Source organism: Panthera leo, chromosome B1, assembly GCF_018350215.1.
Source record: "Panthera leo isolate Ple1 chromosome B1, P.leo_Ple1_pat1.1, whole genome shotgun sequence".
Lineage (NCBI taxonomy): Eukaryota > Metazoa > Chordata > Mammalia > Carnivora > Felidae > Panthera > Panthera leo.
In genome coordinates, this window is record NC_056682.1 from 116,941,252 (window position 1) to 116,967,200 (window position 25,949).

At 34.5% G+C, this 25,949-nt stretch overlaps 1 protein-coding gene and 1 non-coding gene across 3 annotated transcripts in view; one reads left to right on the forward strand and one right to left on the reverse strand.

Moving 5' to 3' along the window:
• The window catches only part of PPA2 (inorganic pyrophosphatase 2), an 87,755-nt gene that overhangs the window by 50,269 nt on the left and 11,537 nt on the right, over nt 1-25,949 (forward strand). The window contains exons 8-10 of one of the 2 annotated variants that reach the window (XM_042935776.1): nt 9,557-9,684; nt 12,506-12,591; nt 19,976-20,045. In XM_042935776.1, the coding sequence (XP_042791710.1) occupies nt 9,557-9,684; nt 12,506-12,591; nt 19,976-20,045 (284 nt within the window). The remainder of the gene's footprint in view (nt 1-9,556; nt 9,685-12,505; nt 12,592-19,975; nt 20,046-25,949) is intronic. The other variant, XM_042935777.1, reaches the window with a different exon arrangement.
• On the reverse strand, nt 8,475-8,578 carry LOC122218796. The gene has a single exon (XR_006202124.1). It is a non-coding gene; the product is annotated as a U6 spliceosomal RNA (small nuclear RNA).

Sequence of the window (25,949 nt, forward strand, 5' to 3'; positions counted from 1 at the left end):
GGCTGTGTCACTTTGCGCTTCCACCCGCAGTTGTAGGAGAGAGCCCGTTGCTCCCAGAACCTCCATCCATTCTTTGTGCTTTTGTTTCGTATTGTCTTAAATAATAAAATGTCTTCTAAAGAAATTACGAGAAGTGGGGCACCTGGGTGGCTCAGTCGGTTAAGCATCCAACTTCAGCTCAGGTCATGATCTCACAGTCCGTGAGTTCGAGCCCCGCGTGGGGCTCTATGCTGACAGCTCAGAGCCTGGAGCCTGCTTGGGATTCTGTGTCTTCCTCTCTCTCTGCTCCTCCCCCGCTCATGCTCGCTCTCTCTCTCTCTTTCTCTCTCTCTTTCTGTCAAAAATAAATAAAAACATTAAAAAAATTTTTTTTTAAGAAATTAGGAGAAGCGTGCGCGCACACACACGTATTCATTTACATTTACCCACATATTTGCCTTGTCCATACCCATATATTTTATTACAGAAAACAGAAACAGAAGATCTGTAGTTGTCATTTGGTGTCCTTTACCTTCAACTTGAATGCTTTAGCATTTTTTTATAGCTTATTATTTTTTAAAAATTTTTAGAGAGAGAGACAGAGGGAGAGAATTTTAAGGAGGCTCTGTGCTGAGCCCCAATGCGGGGCTCAGTCCCACAACCCTGGGATCATGACCTGAGCCAAAATCAAGACCTCAACCAACTAAGCCACCCAGGCTCCCCGACTTCAGCATTTTTTTGCAGTGTAGTTCTGCTGGTGATGAATTCTCTCCATTTCATTGATCTGATATTGTCTTTTCTGACCTGTTTTTTGGAAGTATAGTTTCACTGGATATAGAATTTTGAGTTAAAGGGATCTTTACAAAGATGTTCCATTTTGTTTTGGTCTCCACTGTTTCTGAAGAGAAGTCAGCAGTTAATGTGTTGTTACCCAGAGTATATGTTGTTTTTCTCAGACTATTTTAAAGATTTTCTCATTTTTGATTTTCAGCAATTTTTCTCTGATATACTAAGTAGTATCCTTTCTTTTATATTTATCCTGCTTAGAATATACTGAACTTTGTAGACCTGTACGTTCATGTTTTTACACATTTGCATAATTATTTGCCATTTTTTTTCATCCCATTCTCTCTCACCTTCCTTTTGAGACTCCTAATACATATTTTTAACCACTTTTTATTGTCTCACAGTTCACTAAAGCTCTCTTTATGTCTTTTCAGTCTTTATTCTTTATTGTTCTTCAGACAGGATAATTTCTGTTGTTTTATTTTCTACTGTGATTTTTTTTTTTTTTTTGCCATATCCAAATGCTGCTATTAAACCCATCTGACTTTTCATTTACTTCCTCATTTGGTTCTTTTGTTCTGATAGTTTTTTAGGCTTTTTTTTTCTTCCTTAACTGAGATTTCCACATGTTCATGAATCATAACCATATTTTTTAAAAGTCCTTGAACATATTTGTAACAACTACTTTAAAACCCTCATTTGCATGGGTTGTCTCAGGATTGATTTCTGTTGGCTGTTTTTCCTCTTGATTAGGAGTCTCAGAAATATTCTAGTATGTGCAATAAATCATATGGCCATCTTGCTTTTGCCTAACAGGCATTTTTGTCCCATATTGAGTCTACAGGGTGCTTATCTTGTTTTTGAGTATTTTTGGTTTTCTCTTTTTATGTTCTTTGTCTTGGTATTGGTTAACCTGTATGTTGAAACATGAAATCAGTGCTTATCTTTGACCGAGGTTTCTGTTTTCTGTGAAGAGAAATTCTTCATAAAGTTGGGCATTGTTTTTAATTATTGATAATTTGGTTAATATACTTGAATTGAGTGAGTCTCATTTCAGAAATAAAGGAATTTTATTTATGTATTTGCTTCCTTTCTGTTCCAAATGTTTTTAAAAAATGGTTATTTAAGTTTAATTTAAACACAATAGAAGTGAAAACGCTTTATGAGAACTAGAAAGAAAGGTAAATGCATTTGTCATAAGAAATTAATTACAGGGGCGCCTGGGTGGCTCAGTCGGTTGAGCATCCGCCTTCAGCTCAGGTCATGATCTCGCGGTCCGTGAGTTCGAGCCCCGCGTCGGGCTCTGGGCTGATGGCTCGGAGCCTGCTTCCGATTCTGTGTCTCCCTCTCTCTCTGCCCCTCCCCCGTTCATGCTTTGTCTCTCTTTGTCTCAAAAATAAATAAACGTTAAAAAAAAATAAAATAAAAAATAAAAAATAAATAAAAAAAAGAAATTAATTACAAATGCATTTGAGGCCCCATCTTTACCATAAGAATAGATGTGTTTATAGAAAACTGTTAGGATTAAGTATGCATGTGTATGTGTGTGCATGTATATCCACATCCCTTTCATGTTATTTTTAGTGCATTTTATATTGTGTATATCTGTGCCTGGCTGCATTGATTTCTCAGTAGAGTCATACACGTTAAACATAAAATAACTGTCAGTATTAATGTAAGAATGTTCAGTAATTTTCTAAATTATTAATTCATGTTTATTTATTTATTTTTGAGAGATGAAAGCATGTAAGGACCTAGGTTTGCCTGTGAATATAACTTTGTCTACATTCCATGGAAAAGGTTTTAGGGGAGTGGAGGGATGACAATTAATATTTCTTAAGAATGATCCCTTATTTTTATTAAATGATTTTTAATATATTGCTTTATTTAATCCTTACAACAGCTTAGATTTTCTACATTTTATGGAAGAAAATATACAAAATAATGTCCTTTCCCAAGGTGATGCAGTATATGAATTCCAAAACTGGAATTTGAACTTAGTGCTGATTCCAAATGGGATGTTTTTCCTAATTTACCTAATTTCTTCTTATAAATTTTGAGTGTTCTTATTTTCATTGTTCTCTGAATATTCTTAGAGTTTTTATTTTCTTTTGGACCAAAAAGTTTTTTGTTAAATAAATAACAAAAGAGTATATTTTTCTTTTTTTTTTCAATATTCTATTTTTAATTATACAAAAAGTTGAAGGGACTGGGTATGGTTCTTTCTTGGAAGACAAGAGAGTTATTTAAAATGTTTTATTGTTAATCTGTAGATTTATTGTATTTGCTTACCAAGTGTGTTGTCATAATTTTCTCATGCTTAAAATTTCTTGATATTTTGGTTTTTTTAAATTCACAATCATTTTTTAGGCCCATTAGTGCTTTAATGTATCTCTAGATTAAAAAGATCTCATACCTTAGGTATTTCTTTTTCATTCTTGATGGGCGGTATGTATAAAATGAACCTTACCAGTTTGAGTTTTCACCTCTTTTATATCATTTATTTCTGAAGTCTGGGTAAAATAGAAGTGACTAGAATCTCCCCCTGCTGTAAGAGTGTATCTTTAATTAAAAAAGAACAGGAGAAACTTTAATTCACAAACCACTTTCTTTTTCTTTTTTGCTTAATAGATCACAATTTGTGACATTCTTTTAGGTTTTAAAAACAAATGAATTGGTTTATATGGAGAAGAAACCTAATTACATGGAAGGTATACCACTGTCTCCGATGAAGGAAAAGCTAAGTCACAAAGATTGCTTTTAAAAAATGTAAAGTGTTATTATGATCCTCTAATGTTTACAGAGATGGAATGATAGGCTTTGACTAAGATATTTTTAGATTAATTTCTTTGCTTTTGTAAATTCCTAAATCAAAATTAGTCAAGGAAAACTAAATTAAACTGGAGAGTACTAGATTTGGAGAAGCCAAATTGAACTTTAAAATTTGTCATTATATTTTATCATTATTCTCTGTTTTTCCTTAAAGCTAATATTTAATAAAGAAATTATAAATTTTCTAGTGAATTTATATAGAACTATGATTGTTTATAAATTTTATATCTCCAGTTTTAACATAAAAATTCTCTTAAGGAAACTCGATTTAATCTTTTCTAATTAAATTTTCAAGTTTGGAAACCACTTTGTTATAAAGTAAATAATGGCTGTACACTATTAGTCGGCCATTTGACACCTTTTTATGAAACTTAAAAAAAAAAACTACAGTGATAAATATTTAGGTGACTGCTTAATTGATTGTACTATAATTTAAATTGTTACTTAATATTGCCAGCTATTCCTTTTTCATTCTTTGATACTTTAAATTTTATATAGGTCTGATCTTTACTGGGTTTTGTTTTTAACTTTTTTCTTTGGTAATTCCTTTTAGTTCTGCTTTCTAAAAATATCCAAAATTGACCATTTGTCACTACCTCCATACAGCTACCATTTATCTTGGCCCTCATTGTATTTCATCTACAAAGACTGGATTTCCTGACTCCACTTCTTCCTTTATGATCTTTTCCCTACACAGCAGAAAGAGCAATCTTCCTAATCTGTACTGTTTGGTCCAGAACCCTCTAATGGCTTCTTATCTCAAAGTAAAAGGATGGCCCTTAGAGTCCCTTGTGACTGGCCTGTGGCTGCTTGCTTCTCTAATCTCATCTCCTAACAGTCTTTCTTCACTCTGCTCTAAACACAGGGCTTTCTTACTGTCTTCCTTAACCATTTTAAGCACAATCATACCTCAGATTATTGGCACTTCCTATCTTCTTCCCAGGACTTCTCCTCTTCTAGATATTTGAATGAGTTGCTCCCACACTTCATCCCAGAATTTACTAAAACTTGGGGTGCCTGGGTGGCTCAATCGGTTAAGCATCCTTCTCTTGATTTGCGCTCAGGTCATGATTTCACAGTTGTGAGATCGAGCCCTGCATTGGGCTCCACAATGAGCATGGAGCCTGGTTGGGGTTTTCTCTCCCTCTCTCTCTGCCTCTGTCCCTGCTTGTGTTCTCTCTCTCTCTCTCTCTCTCTCTCTCTCTCTCTCTCTCTCTCAAAATAAGTAAACAAACATTAAAAAAATAACAATTTACTAAAGTTTTATCAGAGGCTGTCCCTGACCTTTCATATCTAAAATCCTCTTTCCTCACTATGCAGAGCAATCTACATGCATAATTGTAGATTTGTATGTTTTTTTTTCCTCATCTTTAACTATTTTTTTACTCAGGCCTAATTTGACAGCAGATATGTTTAGCAAACTGTTTTATTGAATTCTTTCAAAACATTCAAGTCAGTTTTATAGAAATAATTTTTTTATACTGGTAAAATCATTGCCTTATATAATATTTTATAAATCTCATAATTACAACCACCGATACGGTTGGCATAAGTGCTTTGGGAATAAACATACCTGATTCATGATAAAGCTAAAACTTAACTGGTAGAAGCAAAGTGTGGACTTCTTTCCAGAGTTTTCTGCCAGACTCAACATACAGACCACTATGGACAGCAGTTAAAATATTTTACGGAAGTGGAAAGTCTTTGTTAATCATTCAGGGAGTTGATACGGTAGATCTCAGTTTTTTAAAAGAGCTTGATTTGTAGTTAAAAACAAACTGAAATAAATTAATTGACTATATAATAGAACTCTTTTAGATTATTCTGATTTTATTGTTGGGTTAGTTCATCTTGAAAATACACTGTGGGGCACCTGGGTGGCTCTGTTGGTTAAGTGTTTGACTCTTCTTGGTTTTGACTTACGTCATGAACTCAGGTTCCTGACTTCAGGCCTGGTGTAGGGCTTCTCGCTATCAGGGATTCTTGCTCTCTGCCCCTCCCCCACTCACGTGCACCTGCGTGCATGTGCTCTCTCGTTCAAATAAATAAATATTAAAAGAAAATGCATTGTATAACTATAGTAGAAACTTCCATAAGAAGTTAATTCCAAGAATGGGTATAAATCATTACTAGAGAATTCCTTTTCTTAATATATTCTAAAAAAATATATCTAATGAAAATGGAATCTGGAAATGGAGAATAGTAATGGTTATACAATATTGTGGATGTACTTAATGCCACTGAATTGTACATTAAACGGCAAGTTTTACCTTATGTATATTTTACCACAATAAAGGAAAACTAAAGGGGCACCTGGGTGGCTCAGTCAGTTGAGCCTCCGACTTTGGCTCAGGTCATGATCTCACGGTTTGTGGGTTGGAGACCTGCATAGGGCTCTGTGCAACAGCTCAGAGCCTGGAGCTTGCTTCCAATTCTCTGTCTCCATGTCTCTCTGTCCTTCCCTCCCCCCTCCCTGCCGTCTCTCTCTCAAAAATAAATAAACATTAAAAAAATTAAAAAAAAAGAAAACTAAAAAATACATCTACACTTTCATTCATTCATTCATTCATTTATTTACTTATTTAATACATTTCAAATTTTTATTTAGAGTCTAGTTAACATATATGGTAAAATTGGTTTCAGGAATTGAATTTAGTGATTCATCACTTACATATAACACGAAGTACTCATCACAAGTGTCCCCCTTAATATCCATCACCCAGGGGTGCCTGGGTGGCTCAGTCGGTTAGGCTTCCGACTTCTGCTCAGGTCATGATCTCGTGGTTTGTGCGTTCGAGCCCCGCATCGGGCTCTTTGCTGACAGCTTGGAGCCTGGAGCCTGCTTCAGATTCTGTGTCTCCCTCTCTCTCCGACCCTCTTCTGTTTGCACTTTGTCTCTCAAAAATGAATAAATGTTAAAAAATTAAAAAAAAAATATCCATCACCCATTTAGCCCATCTCCCACTCATCTCCCCTCCAACAACCCTCAGTTTGTTTTCTGTTGTTAAGTTTCTCAGGGTTTGCTTCCTTTTCTTTTAATATAAATAAAACCAGTGACAATATAGCTGTACAGTATAGAAGAAAAGAATTCATGGAAGACTTATATTTATAATATTAATTCTACCATGAATGTGTTGGATAAATTTTGGGAAATCTTGTACATTTTCTTAGTTGTAGTTTTCTTATGTTTAATATGAATATACTTACTCTTCTCAGTTTTATAAAGAACAACTGAGTTTTTTATAGACTGTAAATCAGTTTCTAGATTATAGGTGTAATTTTTCATATTTTCAGAAGAGTAATTGAATTGACTATTGGTATTGATATAAGATTTTTGGCTTGAGGTATTTGCTGTTGATAGATTTTCTGAATGTTGCTCATTTTGATTTGTGTGTGTGTGTGTGTGTGTGTGTGTGAGAGAGAGAGAGAGAGAGAGAGAAAGAGAGAGAGAGAGAGAGAGAGAGAGAGAGAGAGAATACAGCTTTTATTCCAGGTTCTAATTGAGAATAGAAACATTTCGCTTATGTCTGCAGAGTTTTATTGGGCGTTATTAAATTGTTGGGGTTTTTGTTATTGGTGTCTTTACCAAGTTCGCTTCATAATATCTGAAGAGAAAGCCACCTAAGCCAAGATAGATACTGGCTTCTCCTTAAGCTTTTCCTTTAAAGTCACTGAGTTAAAAACATTTACCTTAAAAAAAAAAAACAAAAAAGTCTATGCATTGGGACAGAGAACGGTAGATTTGGTAAGGTACAATGATAAAGTCATAAATCAAATTTAAGTAATAGAAAATGATTTATTTTGGACATTGATTAAATTACATTTCTGGTTGTTCACCTTCAGTGAACTAAAAGATTTCCTTTCCCTTTAAGAAGACAATGCATTGGAAGAACTCAGTAGTAGTAGTTAATTTAGGAGAGATTTTGCAAAAATATAGAATGTAGGAAAATGATCAATAGAAAGCTCACTTTAGAAAGAAGCACTTTTAATTAGATAAGTAGAAAGTCAGAATTTAAAGAGGAATCAATGTGCATTAGGTGAAATAAGTATTGAGTGTTCTATTTTGGGCATGACAAAGAACTCTATGACTCAGGATACAATGTATACTACTAAAAATATCTTAATCTTTAGACTTCGTTACCCTAAACATCTTACACCACTTAATAAATATGTATTTACTGTGATTAATAGAGCAGGTGTGCCCTGTGTTCAGTTTCAAGTGATTATTTGTTCCCTTAGTTACAATATTTCTGCTGTTTGTCCCAGAATTACCCTAGATAGATGTGTGGCCCATTGACGTGTTATAAAATTTTAAATTTGAATGCCTTAGGCAATATACGCAGTCTTTTGTTTGCCATGGTTTCTGCCATTTTTACATGCCTTACCACACTTACTTCACTTAAGCAAAACATCTGGCTTCTGGAGGCATATGTAACTCTTACCAAACCTTTTCAGAACAGGCAAAAGGCAGGCGTCCTGTCTACCTCATGCCTGCAAAATGCTTACTTTTCCCTATCATGCCTAGTGCTTGGGGATTCCCACAAGGTTGGATGAGCTAGTCTGAAACTAAGTGATCTTTAAATTATCCGAATGCATGGTGTCATCTTCTACTTTTAGTTATACCTTTCTAATTTCTCGAGTGCTACCATGTCATTTTATATTGTTTCCCGTAAGTCACAGTCTGGTGGTGAGTAAAGACTTCTTTCATTTAGTTATTTCCCATATTTTTTGAATTGGTATTTATTGGAACGGATACATTTCTTGGAGACCTCTTTTGGGGGGGAGTCTGTTATTAATATGGTACTGTTTTCAGTTATATTTAAATGAATATACTAAATATGCTCAGAATGTGATGGTTAAGTTTGTTTGTTTGTTTTTTAAATATAGAATGCTTCACGAATTTGTGTCACATCCTTGTGCAGGGCCCATGTTAATCTTTTCTTATCATTCCAATTTTTAAGCTGTTTTCAGTAGAACTGAAAATAAATTCTGAAAATCATTATAGAAAATGAATGTAAAAACTGAACCATCTAGATATCACTTTGTTTAAAATTGCCCTGTTTGCATTCTCTTTCATATTCTACTTTATTTTTCATCAGACTTTTCACCACTTACCTTTGTATATTCTTTATTTGTTGTCTGTTTCTTCCTATTGTATAAACTGTGAGAGAAAGGGCTTATTTCTGTTTACTGTTATATTTCACTGCTTAGAACAATGCCTGACACATAATGGGAAACTTACTGGAGCATCTGGGGGCTCAGTTGGTTAAGGGTCTGCCTCTTTATTTTGGCTCAGGTTATGATCTCACTTTTGTGAGACTGAGCCCCACGTTGGGCTCCACTCTAAGTGTGGAACCTACTGAAGATTCTCTCCTCCCTCTGCCCTTCTCCCCCGCTTGCGCTCTCTCAAAAAAACAAAACAAAACTCAGTATTTGGTGTGTGTGTGTGTGTGTGTGTGTGTGTGTGTGTGTGTGAAACCCTTCTCATGTGACTTTAGTATGTTTTCTTCTGGGGACTGCCCTCTCTTTATCTTCCGTATTCCTTTAGCTTAATATTTCTAAAACACAGATCCTGATGTAACTTACCTTACTCTAAACTCTCCATTGCTCACAGAATGACGTCAATCCTTAAGTATATCTCACTTAATCTCACTTCATTGCTATTTGTTGTCTGTTTCCTTTAATTGGAATCTCTGAGCTCCTTGAGGAAAATAACTTTGTTGTCTTCATCTCCTTATACCCTGTACCTAACATAGCATCTGGAGGTCTTAAGAAATGTTTGTAGAATGAAGGAGTAGTGTTTTACATATGAAAGAAACCCTCAAGTCCAGAGGCGGTTTGATACATGATGATTATGCTGCTAGCTAGCAACAAAGGTGGACTCCCTCAGTCCAGTGCTCTACCACTAATAGGAATGAATTTCAGTTTTTAACAAAGTATTTTGTTTCTTCACTTGCAGATATTGATGATGTTAAGAAGTACAAACCAGGTTACTTGGAAGCTACGCTTAATTGGCTCAGATTTTATAAGGTGCCAGAAGGAAAACCAGAAAACCAGTTTGCTTTTAATGGAGAATTCAGAAACAAGGTGAAGATGATAATCTTTATTTTAAAATATGCCTTGTGATACTTGTACAATACTTCTTTCACCTTTGGGGGTTTCTTATGTGAATATTTGTATATAACATGATAATGCTTTATACTGACTCGAATACTTAAGGACATTATTTTGTCAAATTTATTTTAAAGGATTTTTTTCAGGAGGTGTCTAAGTGAAGCAGTAAGTCTTGATAAATATCTGGATTCATCTCTTTATCTGTTGATATCTCCTTCATCTCAGAAAATGAAGGGTTTCCATGATCAGTCTCAGTCTGCATATTACGTATGACAAACCACCTTCCATTTACTGTTTTGGAGAGGAGAAAGTTAACTTACCATTAATGTAAATCCCAAGAGGCTTCTCTTCTAAGTGTTCATTCTACCATGACTGACTTAAGCTGTTTAACAGTTAAGAAAGCACTTAAATTATCCTACTGTAATAGAGTTTTTCTGTTGGAATACCACAAAGTTACCATGAAGTGTCTCTCATGTGATACAAATGGAGAAAATAGGCTAAGGATGTTAAGTCTAAGGCATGGAATATATTTTTTTTTAAGTTTTTACCACCATTGGGACGCCTGGGTGGCTCAGTCAGTTGAGCATCCGACTTCAGCTCCGGTCATGATCTCACACTCCGTGAGTTTGAGCCCCACGTCGGGCTTTGTGCTGACAGCTCAGAGCCTGGAGCCTGCTTCAGATTCTGTGACTCTCCCTCTCTCTGCCCCTCCGCTGCTCATGCTCTGTCTCTCTCTGTCTCAAAAATAAATAAAGAACATTAAAAAAAATTAAAAAAAAATAAAGTTTTTACCACCATATAAATTACACACAGTACACACCAACAGTTAAGTGGATACTAATAAGTAAAACATGTTTTGTAAGTAAGGTAAGCCATGTTAATGGAAACTTACAAATTATAATAAATATCTTGTTATATAAGAATTTATTGCTTAACCTAGTATTTTTTAAAAGGCACGTCGAAAGAACCCTTAACATCTTGAGGGCTTTGTCTAAGACTTATTAAATGTAGATATAAAACTATTATTTTCAATTAAATACTCTTAAAAATAAATATTTAAGATTTATAAGATAAATTAATTTTTGTCTTTTTCCTCTAAAAATCTGTTATAATATGTTATAATTTGTTTGAACTTTTTATGGCTCCTTATTGCCTCAGAGTATGGTTTGGGTGGTTTTTATTTTGTTTGTTTTTGTTTTTTTGCTTGACTTTGATAAATGTTAATTCTTTTCTGAATGAAGACTAGATTATTTATAAACCTGGTTTCAGAAAATAATCATTTTTAGGCATTGCTTTTTACCACTTCTGTTTAAAATGTAGTGCCTAACTCAGGAAAATTAAGTTGCATCTCCTTAACATGTTTGAAAAGGTGACTCCTGTGCTATCTAGATTTTTCCTTCTGACTCCTTTAAGCAAGTGCTGGAAAAGTGATTCTAAATAATCATAATTACCCAAATGATTTGGTTAAAAATCTTTCCTTGTGTTATCCTGACAACAAATTGGCTTTTTTGTACCATATGTTAAAGGGGACTCCCCATATCACCTCATTTAGCCATTCTCCTTCATGTCACATGACAATAGACCTGAGAAAACTTTTTTTTTCTTTTTCAGAAGATTTCTCATTATTATTACATCTTGGTTCCAAAGATTCTTTAATTTCTTCATTTCTTACTGTAATATGTTTAGTTGTAATTGAAGGAGAAAATAGCTAGTAAAATTAGTTAATATCTAAGGACTCTCCTTAAGAAAAAATAGCAAGGAGAAAAAAATCAAAAGAATTTGCTGCTTTGGAATAACAGAACAAGTGTTCCTTTAGATGGTTTTGCTAGATAGATATCTAGCAAGAGGTGTGTGTGTTTCATTGGTTTTGCATTTTCGGACACCATTTAAGTTTATACTAAGAAAAAAATAATTGAAAATGTTAAGGAGGTTTACCACCTCTAGACAGTGGATGTTCTTTAGAACATGTTTATGCAGTTAGACTATAGTTTTGATGATGATGAAGTTAATAGGTGTATGGTTACCTTATAAGCAAGGGACTAGACTAAGCACTTTGCATACAATTTATTTATCCTTTCAATAGCTAGGCCTTTTGGATTAGGTGTGGCATCTTGACTTTGTAGGCCATATGGTCTTTGTCACAAGTTCTTAACCTCTGCCATTGTGGTGCTAAGGCAGTCTTAAACCACGCACAGATGAATGATTGTGTTCAATAAAACTTCATTTACAGGGGCGCCTGGGTGGCTCAGTCGGTTAAGCTTCCGACTTCAGCTCAGGTCATGATCTTGCTGTTCGTGAGTTCGAGTCCCATGTCAGGATCTGTGTAGACAGCTCAGAACCTGGAGCCTGCTTTGGATTCTGTGTCTTCCTCTCTTTCTGCCCCTCCCCGCACTCGCTCACTTGCGCATGCTCTCTCTCTCTCTCTTTCTCTCTTTCTCCCTCCCTCCTTCCCTCCCTCCTTCTCTGTCTCAGAAGTAAACATTTTAAAAAAAAAACACCTTCATTTATAAAAATGGTGTTTTCGTGAGCTAAATTTGGCCCATAGGCCCTAGTTTGCCAACCCTAAATTACAATATCTCTATTACCTTCCATTTATAAATGAAGAAGTTAAGACTTAGTGAGATTAAGTAACTTGCTCAAAAGTCACACAGCTGGTGAATAAGGATGCCAGTATTTATATTCAGGTTTGCTTGACTCCAGAGCTCACGTTCTTAGAAATTAGCTGTCATAGTGATAATAGTTCCATGTTAGTATGGTGATGTGATCTTTATATCTGTTTTTGGTTTGGAATTAGGCCTTTGCTCTTGAAGTTATTAAATCTACTCATGAATGTTGGAAAGCATTGCTTATGAAGAAGTGTGATGGAGGGGCTATAAATTGGTAAGGATTTGTCTTTTCTATGTAATGTTATTTTATTATTAATTGATACTAAACATCCATATAATGCTATTCAATTTGATTTTTTTAAAAAGAGAATTACAATTTTTTTTCATTTAAAGAATACTCATGAAACACCAATATGGAAAGCATTACCAAGTGCTGGGTGGACACCATGAAACTGGGAATTGACATGGCCCCTTTTCCCAAAAGGTTTATAGTTTAGTGGGGGATATTGTTGAGTAAACAGGCATTTAATTATAATACATTGTGATATGTGCAAAGAGGGAATAAATAGCGATTTTTCAATGTGCAGACATGGTTGTTTATGTGTAAACACCACATCATTTCTTGATGAAATAGTACAAAGCCTTTTTATCCATCATGATCTGGGTCACTAGCTGATTGATTACAGGGAATCAAACAACAGTAACAGATGTAACTCAAACATTTTATTTTAAAACATTTAAATGTGTACTCACTCATCTTTGGATATAGGGCGAAGACCTTTTCTATGTAAGTTCCATATAGATTATATATATAATCTAGTGTAATATAGAATAGAAAACCAAGATAAGATCCTCTAATTCTTAAACTCCTTACAGTTAAAAACCTTCATAGGTTTTTAAGGTTCTTTTTTCTAACCTTTTTACAGTTTTCTTACCCACATCTACTTTGACACCAAGTTATTATAGTGAGTCACCTTTATTGAGGCTTTTTAGCCTTACTAGTTTTTAGGGCCTGCATAGTATTCATAGAATCAGTTCTCTTTCCACATCCTCTTTTTCAGTAAGCATAATTACTGCTTAAATTATGAAATAGTAATAAAGACAGCTCTTATAAACAGGTTTAGAAACAAAAACAACTGACTTTTGGCAAGCCTAACTACAGAAAGCAAACACACGTGTCATTCTGTAGAGTACCCAACTCCACTGTCCCCTTCTCCAAATCAGGAGAAATTGGGAAGCCATTCACTCAACAAACACTGATTTGAAGATCTGCGACCAGGGAGTGTGCTGGTTCCAGGACTATTACTGTGACTACAATAAATAGAGTCTCTGCCCTTTCGGAGCATGAAGTCTGGGAATCAAGAGAGACATTAAAGAAATCATTAGAATACAGTAATCACATGGAGTAAAGAATTAGTCTCAAGATATATTTTATCTATGTCATCAAGAGACTCATCTTGCCTATGACACAAATGCTTAGGCATTAACCTTCAGGCTGTGTTTCTTTGTAAGCTCGAGTAACATTGTCATCTCCTTGATTTTCTCCTTTCTTTCTTCTTAACCACTTAGGCAGATCACTCCTTTTTTTTTTAGCAGAGTCTTAAAATCAAGTGATTATTTCTAATTTAAGTAGTACAATTTATTAACAAAACTGGGTATAAGTGAATGTCTTCTAGTCGTGACTATCCTAGTAATTAGTAGACTGAGCTATTCTTTATGATATTCTAAGTCAGACATTCATGTGGTGAGCTCCTGTAAAAAGGGTCTCTCACTGTCCGAAGAAGTATTTGCTCACTGTTTGCTTTCATCTTCTTCCTCATGGTACTTTTGGAAAAGTTTTTGCAGTCCTTTAAGGGCCTGTGTGTTTTCCAGGTTCCTCAGCTACACAGGTAGAGATTACCTCTGGTTAGTTTTTCTGTAGCTTGATGTCATTCCTTCTGTGCTGAGACTAATTACCTTTTCTCTGAGGGTAATTTTATTTCTACTCTCTGGAGTCATTTTGCTGTAGCCTCCTAGGTGATGATAAGGATTACGTTAACAACAGGAGTTGACATTTATTGAACTTTGTACTATTTTGCAAGTTCGAAGTGTTTAGTATGTGTTACCTAATACAAGGATCCTGTAAGATGTGTATCATTGTCTCCATTTTATACATGATGAGATTGAAACCACGTAGAGATTAAGTGATCTAAGGTCACGCTGAGTGGGAGAGCCATCATTTAAGCCAGATACCAGGCTTAATGTTCTTGCCAGCTATATTCTACTTCTGTCTTTTCAGAGAATACAACAAAATAAATCTTCTTTTAGCTTAAAAATTTTCAGGGTGTACATTTCTGGGTATAAATTTTATTCATGTAGGTAATTTAAAGTTAAAATCTTCAAATTTTAATTTATTTTGGCCATTTTTTTTCTTATTTTTATCACCACTTGATTGTAAAAATGTATTCATAGTAGCTTTTATGTCCTGTCTTAATGAGTTGCTTCTTCCTCTTAATTCCTTAAAATGTACACTGTTACTGATTAGCAAGCTCCCCCTGTCTTTTTCAGCCTATTTTCCCTACTCAGTTGAGTGTAGGCCCACATTTTGTTATCCCAGCATTTCTGTCACTATATAGTGCGTAATAATTAACTAGGAAAACTTGGAAAATTCAGATGCATTCATCTCCTTTAAACCTAGTAAATTAGGGTCTCTGATGAGTAGTGTCTAGGAATCTGAATGTTTTAAATCTCCCTACCTAGGTGCTTCTGATAAGCCTCTCTGCTTAAAAAGCATAAAGTCTCAACTTCTCATAGAAGAGCAAACAAGGCCTAGTCTAGGATTTGGTCCCTGCTCTCTGTCTGGCCTCATTTTCTATCACTTCTTGCCTCTTACTTTCATGTTCCAACAACTTAGAACCACTTGTCACTCCACAGACACCATGCTCTGGTTGACCTCTAGGCCATTCCTCATGCTGTTACCTTTGCCATGATTATCTTCTCATTTCTTGAACTAGCTAACTTCCTCATCTTTTTAAGATTTAGTTTTGACTTCACTTTCTCTGGGAAGCTTTCCCTCGTAGCCAAGCTGCCATTATACTGTGCATTCCTTGCTTCCCTGTGTCCTTTTGTTATTACGCTTACCAGTTCTTAACTGCGTGGTTTATTAATTTGTCTCCTCCTCTAGCACGTAGCTTCCTCAAAAGCACATGAAGAAGGATACCTTATTCATCTTTCTATTCCTAATGCCTGACATGTGCTAGCCACTCAGTGAATACCTCTTGGAGCAAATTGTTGACTAATATTTTAAAACCAACAGATGTTTGTTGTTTTCAAATCTAGTGCTACTCTTCTGCTTCCAAGATCCCTGCATTTATTAAATTCTATAATTGATACTCTGAGTAATCCTCTTCTTCACAAGAGGTTTGGTTGTTATTTTGGGGTTTTTTTTCCCATTGCTTAATATTTACTCTGAAAGCTACACATTCTTTTAACACAGAGAAGTTCATTATTTCTGCTCTCCCCTAAAGTCACTTTCCAGTGTGTTGCAGGAGAAATAAAGGTTTTTGCCATTTGAGTTTTACTCTTCAGCCCCTCTTGCTCTTTCTTCAGCCGTGGCTTATTTACCTTATTTTTAAGAAATCAGAAATGTACTATTCATTTTGCCAGTTTATTTTTTTTCATTAACCATTATCTATTCTGACCCATCTAAATTTTTCAAATTTTGACTGATTCTCAGATGCTCTTCTAGAGCATCTGGGTTTTTTAAATTTAGTTTTTAATTTAATAATTAATTCAGTTTCACTTACTTGATTCAGTTACTTGTCATTTATTTACTCAGTTGTTTTATATTGCAACTCCTTTCTTGTTTAATAAAATCTTTGTGGTACTGTCAGAATTATATTTGAAAGATACAAATGTGATTGTCATTTTTTGCTCAAAAACTTCTCGTGGCTCCCTTTGATCATAGAATCCAATCCTACTCTTCTATGTATTAATATGTCTAGACCTACTTTTCCAGCCTCATGTTCTGTTTCCTCCCGTCTCCTGTTTTTCCTCCATGAATGCCTGCTCATTCTTCAAGGAGCAGTTTAGATGCTACCTCTACAAAGAGTTGTTATTTGTTTTGGGCAAGATTACCTGTACCCTCACATCACTGCTGTACACACCTCTGTGTAGCACCTGGAGTGTGTTATTATCTTTTTATGCTGTAAATTGAGTTTGTATCATGGCACTTAGTGTCAGGACTTGCCACTGGTGATTTAAACATGCTTACTGAATGAATGAATATATATATATATATATATATATATATATATATATATATATATATTTATATATATGAATGAATGAATATGAATATATATATAATTTATATAAATATATATTATATATATATAATTTATATAAATATATATTATATATATATAATTTATATAAATATATATTATATATAAGTATATAAAAATAATATATAAATATATATTATTTATAAATATGTATTTATATATATATAAATAACATATAAACCTATATTATATATATATATATAATATTTATATAGATTTGTTCTTCCAAATTGTTTAGGTCTTAAAATTGTTTCATTTTACTTTTCTAGAGGAAGGTGTACCTGATCTATATATGGGTAGCTATATATATAGTTTTGTATATAGATTTACTTCAATGTCAGTTTTCTTCTATAGACTCTGGAGGTTGTGGTTCAAAATCATTGTCATTCTTATCTCTTTAAATTAAATTTTCTCTTTTTTTTCTTGACTACCTTGCTTGAAAATGAAAGGCCTTGACAGATCTGTATCCTGGACACTGTCTTTGGGGATTCTCATGAGTGTGTGCCTTTGTCTGCCTTGAAGAAAATCATTTTCTCTTTACTAAAAAGTTCCATATCTCTGGCCTTGTAAATTTCATCTTTATATGTCTTCTTATTATGTGCAGGTAATTTTCTGTTTCTGTATCTTTTTATGTAATCAGTTATTTTGCGCGATTACGTATCAGTACATCTTTTTATTATTTTTAAATGCAGTTTGATTTGTCATCCACAGCATTTTTGGTATTGCTGATCTTTTCTTCTAATGTCATGTCTGCTTGTTTTGGTCAGCAAGATTGCATATAGGCTATACAATTTGTGTAAATTTACAACAAAATACTTAGTATCTTACTGTAAAAAGGAAAGCAGCACATTTTTCTCAGTCATTATTTTAAATCTCATTTGTAATAGATACCTCTAGCTTAGTCATCCTTCAAGTGGTTACACTGCTTCTCTTGCAGGCCACATTCATAGTTTTAAGGCTAAAAAGAACCCTTAATATTCTAACCTCCACGGGAGCTCTTTGGTTCAATACTGTATCCCCAGCATCTAGAAATGTCCCTAACACATAGTATAAAAAAAATTCTTTGAATCAATCAATAAATATGAATCAGTGTTAACTCTTTTTATATAGGGGCCAATTTAGAGGAAATAAAAATAAAAATGTTTCTTGATAACATGCCTTCAAACATTCAAAGTATTTTAAATCCTGGGGGACATCTATTACAACCCAGATTATATACTTTTTTAACTAAGAGAGTGTCGGTGAGGAAGTTGGCACTATTTTTAGCTAACCAAATGCTACTCTAAGAGCCTGTTGGAGAAATAGTAACAAGAGGGTTTATGGTCTCTCATCTTTATGTTGTCTCGTACGAATCTCTCAAGTCTGTTTGTATACCTTCCATTTCATTATTGAACAGTCATACTAATCATTTGCCCAAGGCGAAAATGGCAGAGCCTCTTGGCTTTCCTCAGCTCCGTTGGTTACTTGTCAAGATACTGTATGAGAGATATTTAGAAAGTTATTCAAAATTTTAAAAACTTACAGAGTTGGCTTTAATATTGTCTGTTTTTGCCGTTTCTGTTGATGATTTGCTTTGTTGAGTGGAGGGTTACTTTATTTATTTTTGTATTTTTCTAGATTCAGTTTTATTTAAATCCAAGTCAGTTAACATATAGTGTAGTCATGATTTCAGCAGTAGACTTTAGTGACTCATCACTTACAACACTCAGTGCTCATCCCAGCAAGTGCTCTCCTTAATGCCCATGACCCATCTAGCCCTTCCCTCCACTCAATACCCCTCCAGCAGCCTTCAGCTTGTTCTCTTTATTTAAGAGTTAGAGGGTTTCTTTAGAAGTAGGTTATCAAATTTAACATAAAATACCAGACACCCAGTTAAATCTAAATTTCAGAGCAATACATCTTTTTAATATAAATGTCTCATGCAATATTTGAGACATACTAAAAAATAGTTTGATGTTATCTGAAATTCAAATTTAATTGGGGATTCTGTATTTTTTCTGGCAGCCCTATTTAGAGAAGTCTCCCCTGTTCTGTTACCATCATTTTTCAGAATTTCCAAAGGTACGTTTTACTTTGGCTTAGTTCTAACGTTAAAAACATCGTATATAGCATGTTTAGAATACACCATGCTTCCTTCAGAGGACTAGCACTTAAGGCTTCACAGTGTCTAATTTTTTGCCTTGTTCTTTTAAATTTAGTTTTGACATTCTTTAGGGAAATATCTGACTTACAACACCTTCCCTTTTTCATTTTTTAGCTTACTTAAATATGGGCTGTGGAGAACAGAATAAAAAATAGCCTTAAAGATAATGCAAACTTGCATCAAATTTTATTCATGCCAAGAATGAAAATAAATCCCACATTTTGAGTCTGGATAGAAAAGAGAACAACCACTTACCTGTAATTGCTATGTACCCAATGTCTGATTACAGACATTATATAAATAAATAACTAGGCAGATCTTTTTATCATATATATCCCAATGTATTTTTCACAAAGCCATTATAAAAATGTATCCGATAATATATATCTCTTAGGTCCACTTGGGGGACAAGTGTGTGTATGTGTTTCCTCTTCTTTAGGGATCTGCTAATTACTTTTTCCTTTGGCTTTAACTCCCTTCTCTACTGCTTCTTTCTATATCCATTTTAATCTGATTTCTTTGATGAAATTTTAAAAAATCAGTCTTAATATGTTTGAGAGGAATGATGCCTTTGCTTTCATCTAGGAAGTAGGAAATACACAATGGGCAGCATGCTTGTGGAGATAGCATGCATTCCCTGTTGTGTGGGAAGGCTTTGATTTCATAGAGCTTTTCCTTGTCTTATGCCCCGCTGACCTTCCCACCCTGTACGAAAACCAAGTTTTCATATCATGTGCTTTCCTGTCATGACTCTTAGCTTAGCCTTCCTCACCTGTCTGAGAAAGAGATTCCATAGCATCGTTCAGTAGCCAGTAACAGTGTTTATCACCTCAAAGGAAAATTCTTCCTTATAGTCATCATTTCATGGGTCAAGTTTCTTTTCCTCACAAAACGTAAAGTGTAGTTGTGATGTATAGTCTTTTATATTCAAGGAGATTATTTAGATCTGTGTACTATTTAAACGAAAAACATATTCTGGAATGTGCGGTGCTGGGAGCACTATATTTATAACTCTGCCTGAAAGAATGTACAAACATCTCAGTTTATATTCATTCAGGTCCTTTATCACTGGCTGGAAATAAATAACTGGAGTTACACAGCCAGTGTGGGATATTTGCAGTTGGTTTTCTTGTTTGGTAATTGCTCATTTTTTATCCTGATTGATAATAACATTGTCTTTTCCTCACCAGCACAAACGTGCAGATATGCGACAGCCCTTTCCATTGTACTCAAGAGGAAGCGAGATCAATAGTTGAACTGGTAAGGGGCAAAGCATCCTTTAATCTTACAAATGTCATGGGGAAGTCTAGCAGAAGTTCTGAAAACTCTAGCAATGAAGTGTATCAAGTCTTTTGGGAAATATAAAATTAAAAAATAACATTAGAATCCATCTTTTTTAATCCAGGGAATTTAAATAAAAAACCTGAAAATCTTTCAGCTTAGTTTTTAAATTGTTTTCTAAAGTACATTAACCACTTAACCAATTTACAATGATGCTACTCTTCTTAATATCACCAATTTATTGCTTATATGTATTTGCTCTCCTTGTACCATTCTGTTCCCTTGAGTTACCCACCATCTAGTGTCTAAATTGCAACTGGCTGTGGGTACAGGTGCATTTTGGCTCAAGAAAGATGAAACAAGACTGTTTTTCCTTTATTTCCATTTAGTTAGGCCGTCTTACAAGCTTTCCTTCTAGCTAAGGTGATATCTTGGATTTTTACATGTCTGTCTCATTGATAAGGCTGCCTGGAGGCAACTGAATTTATTAGGAAAATAACGGCTTGATTTAGAGACCACTAAATAAGAAAATTCATATTCAGATAATTAAGTAATATTGCTGTATAAAGTGTGTTCAGGAGTGGTTTATAAACTAAGCTTTTCTTTTTTTAATCTTAAACTACTTATGAGCTAGAAACTAGAGAATTTAGATCTTTACTTCAGGAACATCAAAAAACGTTTATCTACTGTGGCTGCTTTGAATTTTTTTCCCCACTAATTCATCAGCTATTTAATTAGTACCTGCTATGTGCAGTGAGATCCTAGGCACTGGGGATTCAGCATTAAAGAAAAGATGTGAAAATGTCTGCCCTTGTGTAGCTAATATTCTAGTTGAGGAAATGGATAATAGATAAATGCACAAGTAAAATACTTGTGTATTGATCCTGAACAATGATCCTGAACAGTATGGGAGTATTGGGAGTGCTGACCCCCCTGCATACTTGAGAATTCATGTATAACTTTTGACTCCCCAAAAAGTTAGCTACTAAGAGCCTACTTTTGACCAGAAGCCTTACTGATAACATGATTAGTCTGTTAACACGTTTTGTATGTTATATGAATTGTATACCGTATTCTTAGAATAAAGTAAGCCAGAGAAAAGAAAATATTACTAAGAAAATCATAATGAAAATACATATGCATTTACAGTATTGTACTGAATTTATTGAAAAAAAAATCTATGTGTAAGTGGACTTGCGCAGTTCAAACCCCTAATTGTTCAAGGATCAACTGTAGTGTGTCTGAATGTAGTAAATGCTATTATGAAATGAGCAGGTCAGAGGGGATGAAGTTCCAGGAGCCGATTGGAGTTGGAGTTATTAAAAAGAGACAGGGACAGCCTCACTAGGAGAAGCCAGACATGAGTCAAGATTTGTAGAAGGTAAGAGAATGTGCCGAGTTACCATCCGATGGAAGAGCATCACAGTCCATAGGCCCAAAGGTCATGAGACAAGAGGATGCCTGATATGTTTAAGAACTACTCAAGGAACCACAGTGACTAGTGGAATAGAGTGAGTTCAGGGGAGATAGGAGGTGAGATCAGAAATGTTTACTTCTGGGGGTGAAAGTGGTGGTAAATTATTATGAAAGACCTTGTAAAATAGTCTGTAAAGAGTATCTTAAGAAATTTGTTTCTTATTCTGAATCACATACGGAACCACTAGCTAGTTTTAAGCAGAGGGATAATAGGATCTGACTTAGATTTTGACAAGATCACTTGGGCTGCATGGGTGAGAATAGACTGGAGTGAGGGAAGGGAAGATGAGGGAAGCCGTTGTAGTAATGCAGGACACAATATCAATTTATTTTCTCCAAGTTTTCAATTTTGTATATAAGCAGATTGCATTCTGAACTTAGTTCTCATCAGTATACTTCTTTAATGAGAAAAATAAAGGAAAACAAGAAACTTTTTATCTTTGTCCATGGAGTCTCCCTCACTCATCTCAGATTTTAGGGCACCTGGGTGGCTCAGTCGGAAGCATCTGACTTGATTTGGGCTCAGGTCTTGACCAACTGAGGTCAATTAGGAGCCTGCTTGGGATTCTGTCTCTCCCTTGCTCTTTGCCTCTGTCCTGCTCACACTCAAGTGCACACTCTCTCTCAAAATAAATAAATGAACATTAAAACAAAGTCAATTGCATTTTAGTTTGGGATTTATAAATAATAGATATAACAGATTCTTATCTTAAAATTAGCTGCAAGATTAAAGTTTCTATCTTACATCCTGTTTTTTAATTGTTTCCTATATTAGTAGGAAAACAATCCTTTTGGGAAAAAAAATCGGAGGATATGGATGTGATCTAGATAGGTGTGAGGAACAAGATTAGAATTCAGAAACATTAACATCCAGCTTTAATTACATGGTCTGGTAAATTTGTTGTGCTTCATAATAATGAAGAAAGAGAGTGCTATACTGATTTTTCACTGAGATCACCACAGTAGACAATCAAAATGCAAGAAATCAGTCTCTCTTCACTACCTCTAATGGAGCGTATCATATATGGGATTTCACCATTAAAAACATGGAAGTCGGGGCGCCTGGGTGGCTCAGTTGGTTGAGTGTCCAACTTCGGCTCAGGTCATGATCTCGCGGTCTATGAGTTCAAGCCCCGCATCGGGCTCTGTGCTGACAGCTCAGAGCCTGGATCCTGCTTCGGATTCTGTGTCTTCATTTCTCTCTGCCCCTCCCCCGCTCATGCTCTGTCTCTCTCTCTCTCTCTCTCTGTCAAAAATAAGTAAACATTAAAAAAATTTTTTTTAAATGTGGAAGTCAAAGAATTGCTCTATTAGCAGCATCTAGTGATTCAGGAGATTAGATAGTACTTTCTTGTGAAGATTTTATTAATTTGTAATAATGAAATTCTTTGTAGTCAAAGCATTTTGACTTGGCATTTCATCTCTTCAGAACCACACTGAGATGTTTGAATCATAATTATTACGGTATATATTCCAAGATATCTCTATTTTGCTATATACTGAACATTGCACTGATGTCAAACCAAGTTTTTCTTTGGTTGCTCAAAAAAATTAAGATGTTCAAGTTACCCATCAAACTTCATCATATCCTGACCACAGCAGTCCTGGAATTGTGTGGAATCAAATTGTAACTCCAGAGTTTATTGGCGGGCTCAGAATGAATGAACTCATTCTAACAAGTTTAATCAACAAGATCTATGTTGATAGAATATTCAGGATCAGTTGATTAGGTGATATTTTAGGATAAATTAACTGCTTTGGTGAATGGATAGTTTTAAAATACAAAAAAGAAAAAAAATGGATTAAACTTTTGAGTGATTAACAGAACTGTTGCAGGAAGTATATACTTGTGAATATGTATTGAGCACAATTTAATGTAGTAGCGTTGAGACCGAAAAAGGAAAAAAAAAAAAAAATGACCATTAAGTAGTCACTTGACAATATGTACAGATCAGTTAGAAAAAATATTGTCATTATTAGCAAGAAAAAATAAAAGCCAACAACCTGATGAGTATTATGTGGAAGCATTTGAAAAACAACTTGGAAAATATCTACAGCAGTCGTTTGCCATGCTTAGGGCAGAGATCTTAAGGGTAGTGGCTCTGAGGAAGATGAGAATAGAAATGATCAGAAGAATTATGGGATGTTGTTTATGAATATAGATGTTTGAATGTATTACAATCATGAAAGGCCAAGCTGTGTCAGAATGAGGATGTTGTGCAGATCTCATTGCACTGGGGATCTTCAGAGGCAGAGAGCACTGCCCTCTTACTGGGTGTCCAGGCCACAACGTGGGTCTCTGACAACAGGACTAACGTCCTGTCACAGTTCAACCACAAGACCATCCAGTTGTGTGTTTTGGAATATTGTGTCAAGCGTTTTTTAACATTTATGTGACTTTACAGCCAAAAAATATGGGATTCCTTCCCAATTCTTGAGGACCATGTGACTAGCAATTGGGGCTTCGTTTCGTTTCCAGGAGCAAGGTGCAGAACATTTATAGGGAACAGATGTGTGTTTGTATATGTATATGCATACATGATGTAATTTGTCTTTCATATCTAATATTAGTTGCTATTAATGACAGCTTATTTGACTACTGGGATTTAAGATACTGTTTTTAGGATCCTTTATGTAAATATTTTTTGAAAATATGTTGAGAAGATTGAAACAAAGTTTACAAGCTTAACCTAACAGACATATGTTATTACTCAGTCCATATATATAGTACATGTGGACACTTTTAAAAATTGAGTATTAGCCCACAAAGCAAGTTGCAAAAAATGACAACATTCTCTGTCTACAGTAAAGTTACCAATCAGCTATGAAAATATTAAAAGAAAAGAAATCCAAATCCATATGTTTGGAAACTAAAACCACTTCTGAATAAGTCATGCCTCAAAGAAATGAATTATAAGAAATTATAAAATACTTAAAGTTGAATGACAAATGGGTCAGTATATGTCAAAGCTTGTGCAATGCAGCAAAAATAGTTTTTGAGATCAGTAAAATGATATAGCAGAAATGAAGAAAATTGAGAGACTAAACATTGAACTCAATAGTTACTCTGTTCTTTTTCTTATCTTTTAATATTATAAGAAAGGAAATTACAGAGTAGAGCAAATATTTAATGAAAGAAAACAGATAATGGCAAGGATCAGTTAAAAGCCGGGTTTCTTTCTTTAAGAATAATAATATAGGGGCACCTGGGTGGCTCAGTTGGTTGAGCATCTGACTTTGGCTCATGTCATGATTTCATGGTTCATGAGTTCAAGCCCCACATTGGCTCACTGCTGTTGGCGAGGAGCCTGCTTCAGATCCTCTGCCCCCCCACCTCAGCCCCTCCCTTGCTTGCACTCTCTCAAAAATAAACATTTTTAAAAGAATAATAATATAAACAAAACTATTATAGGAAGAATGATGAAAGAGAAGCACAAATAAATATATCAAGAATTACAGACAGAATTATGGACATAGGAGATATTTAAATAATCAGATGGGAATACTATCAGATGCTTTTGGCAATACCTTCCTAAACAGATGAATTGACAGTTTTGTTGAAGATATAAATTATCGATATTAAATCAAGATTCAATGGAAAAGTGCAAATAGAAAAGTATATGTAACGAGTTAAAAACTAGAAAACGAATATACTTATAACAGTTATAAAGAATAGTTAATTATGAAAATGGCAATTTCTCCCATATTAGTTAATGAAGTCAGTTTATTTTCAATCAGAATCCTAATTGGGTTTTTAATTGAATTTGACAGGATGATACTGAAATTTATATGGAATAGTAAAGGGCCAGCAATAACGTGGAAGGGATTGATAAATTTAAATGAAGTTAAAAAAAAAAAACCCTGTAAACAGTTATAAGAGACCATAAAATAAGTTAAAACATAAGCCATTGATTGGGAGAAGATCTTTGCATATAAATGACAAAAGATTTAACAACTTGTTCAGATCAACAAGAAAAAGATAACCTAGTCAGATAAAAATGGGCAAACAATATTAATGGACAGGTCACAAAAGAGGATTCTTAAATGGCCAGTAAACCTGTAAAAATTTGCTGTATCTCACCAATAATCAATGAGATGACGCTAAGACACAATACAATTTCATGGTTATCAGGTTTGCAAACGTTTAGAAGTCTTATTTTCCAAGTGTTTTTAAGCAAGTGAGGAAAGGAGACCTCTCATACTTGTTGATATGTTTGATGGGAATATAAATTGGTACAGCCACTTTGAAGAGCAATTAAGTCATTGTAAGTGAAGTTGAAGATACTTATAATCCACCATCAGAAATTACCCTTCTGTGTACACATTCTTTAGAGACACTAATATGATCAGATGTGGGAAAATTGGAAACTGAATAAATGTCTATGGATAAAAGCTGGGTAAATAAAC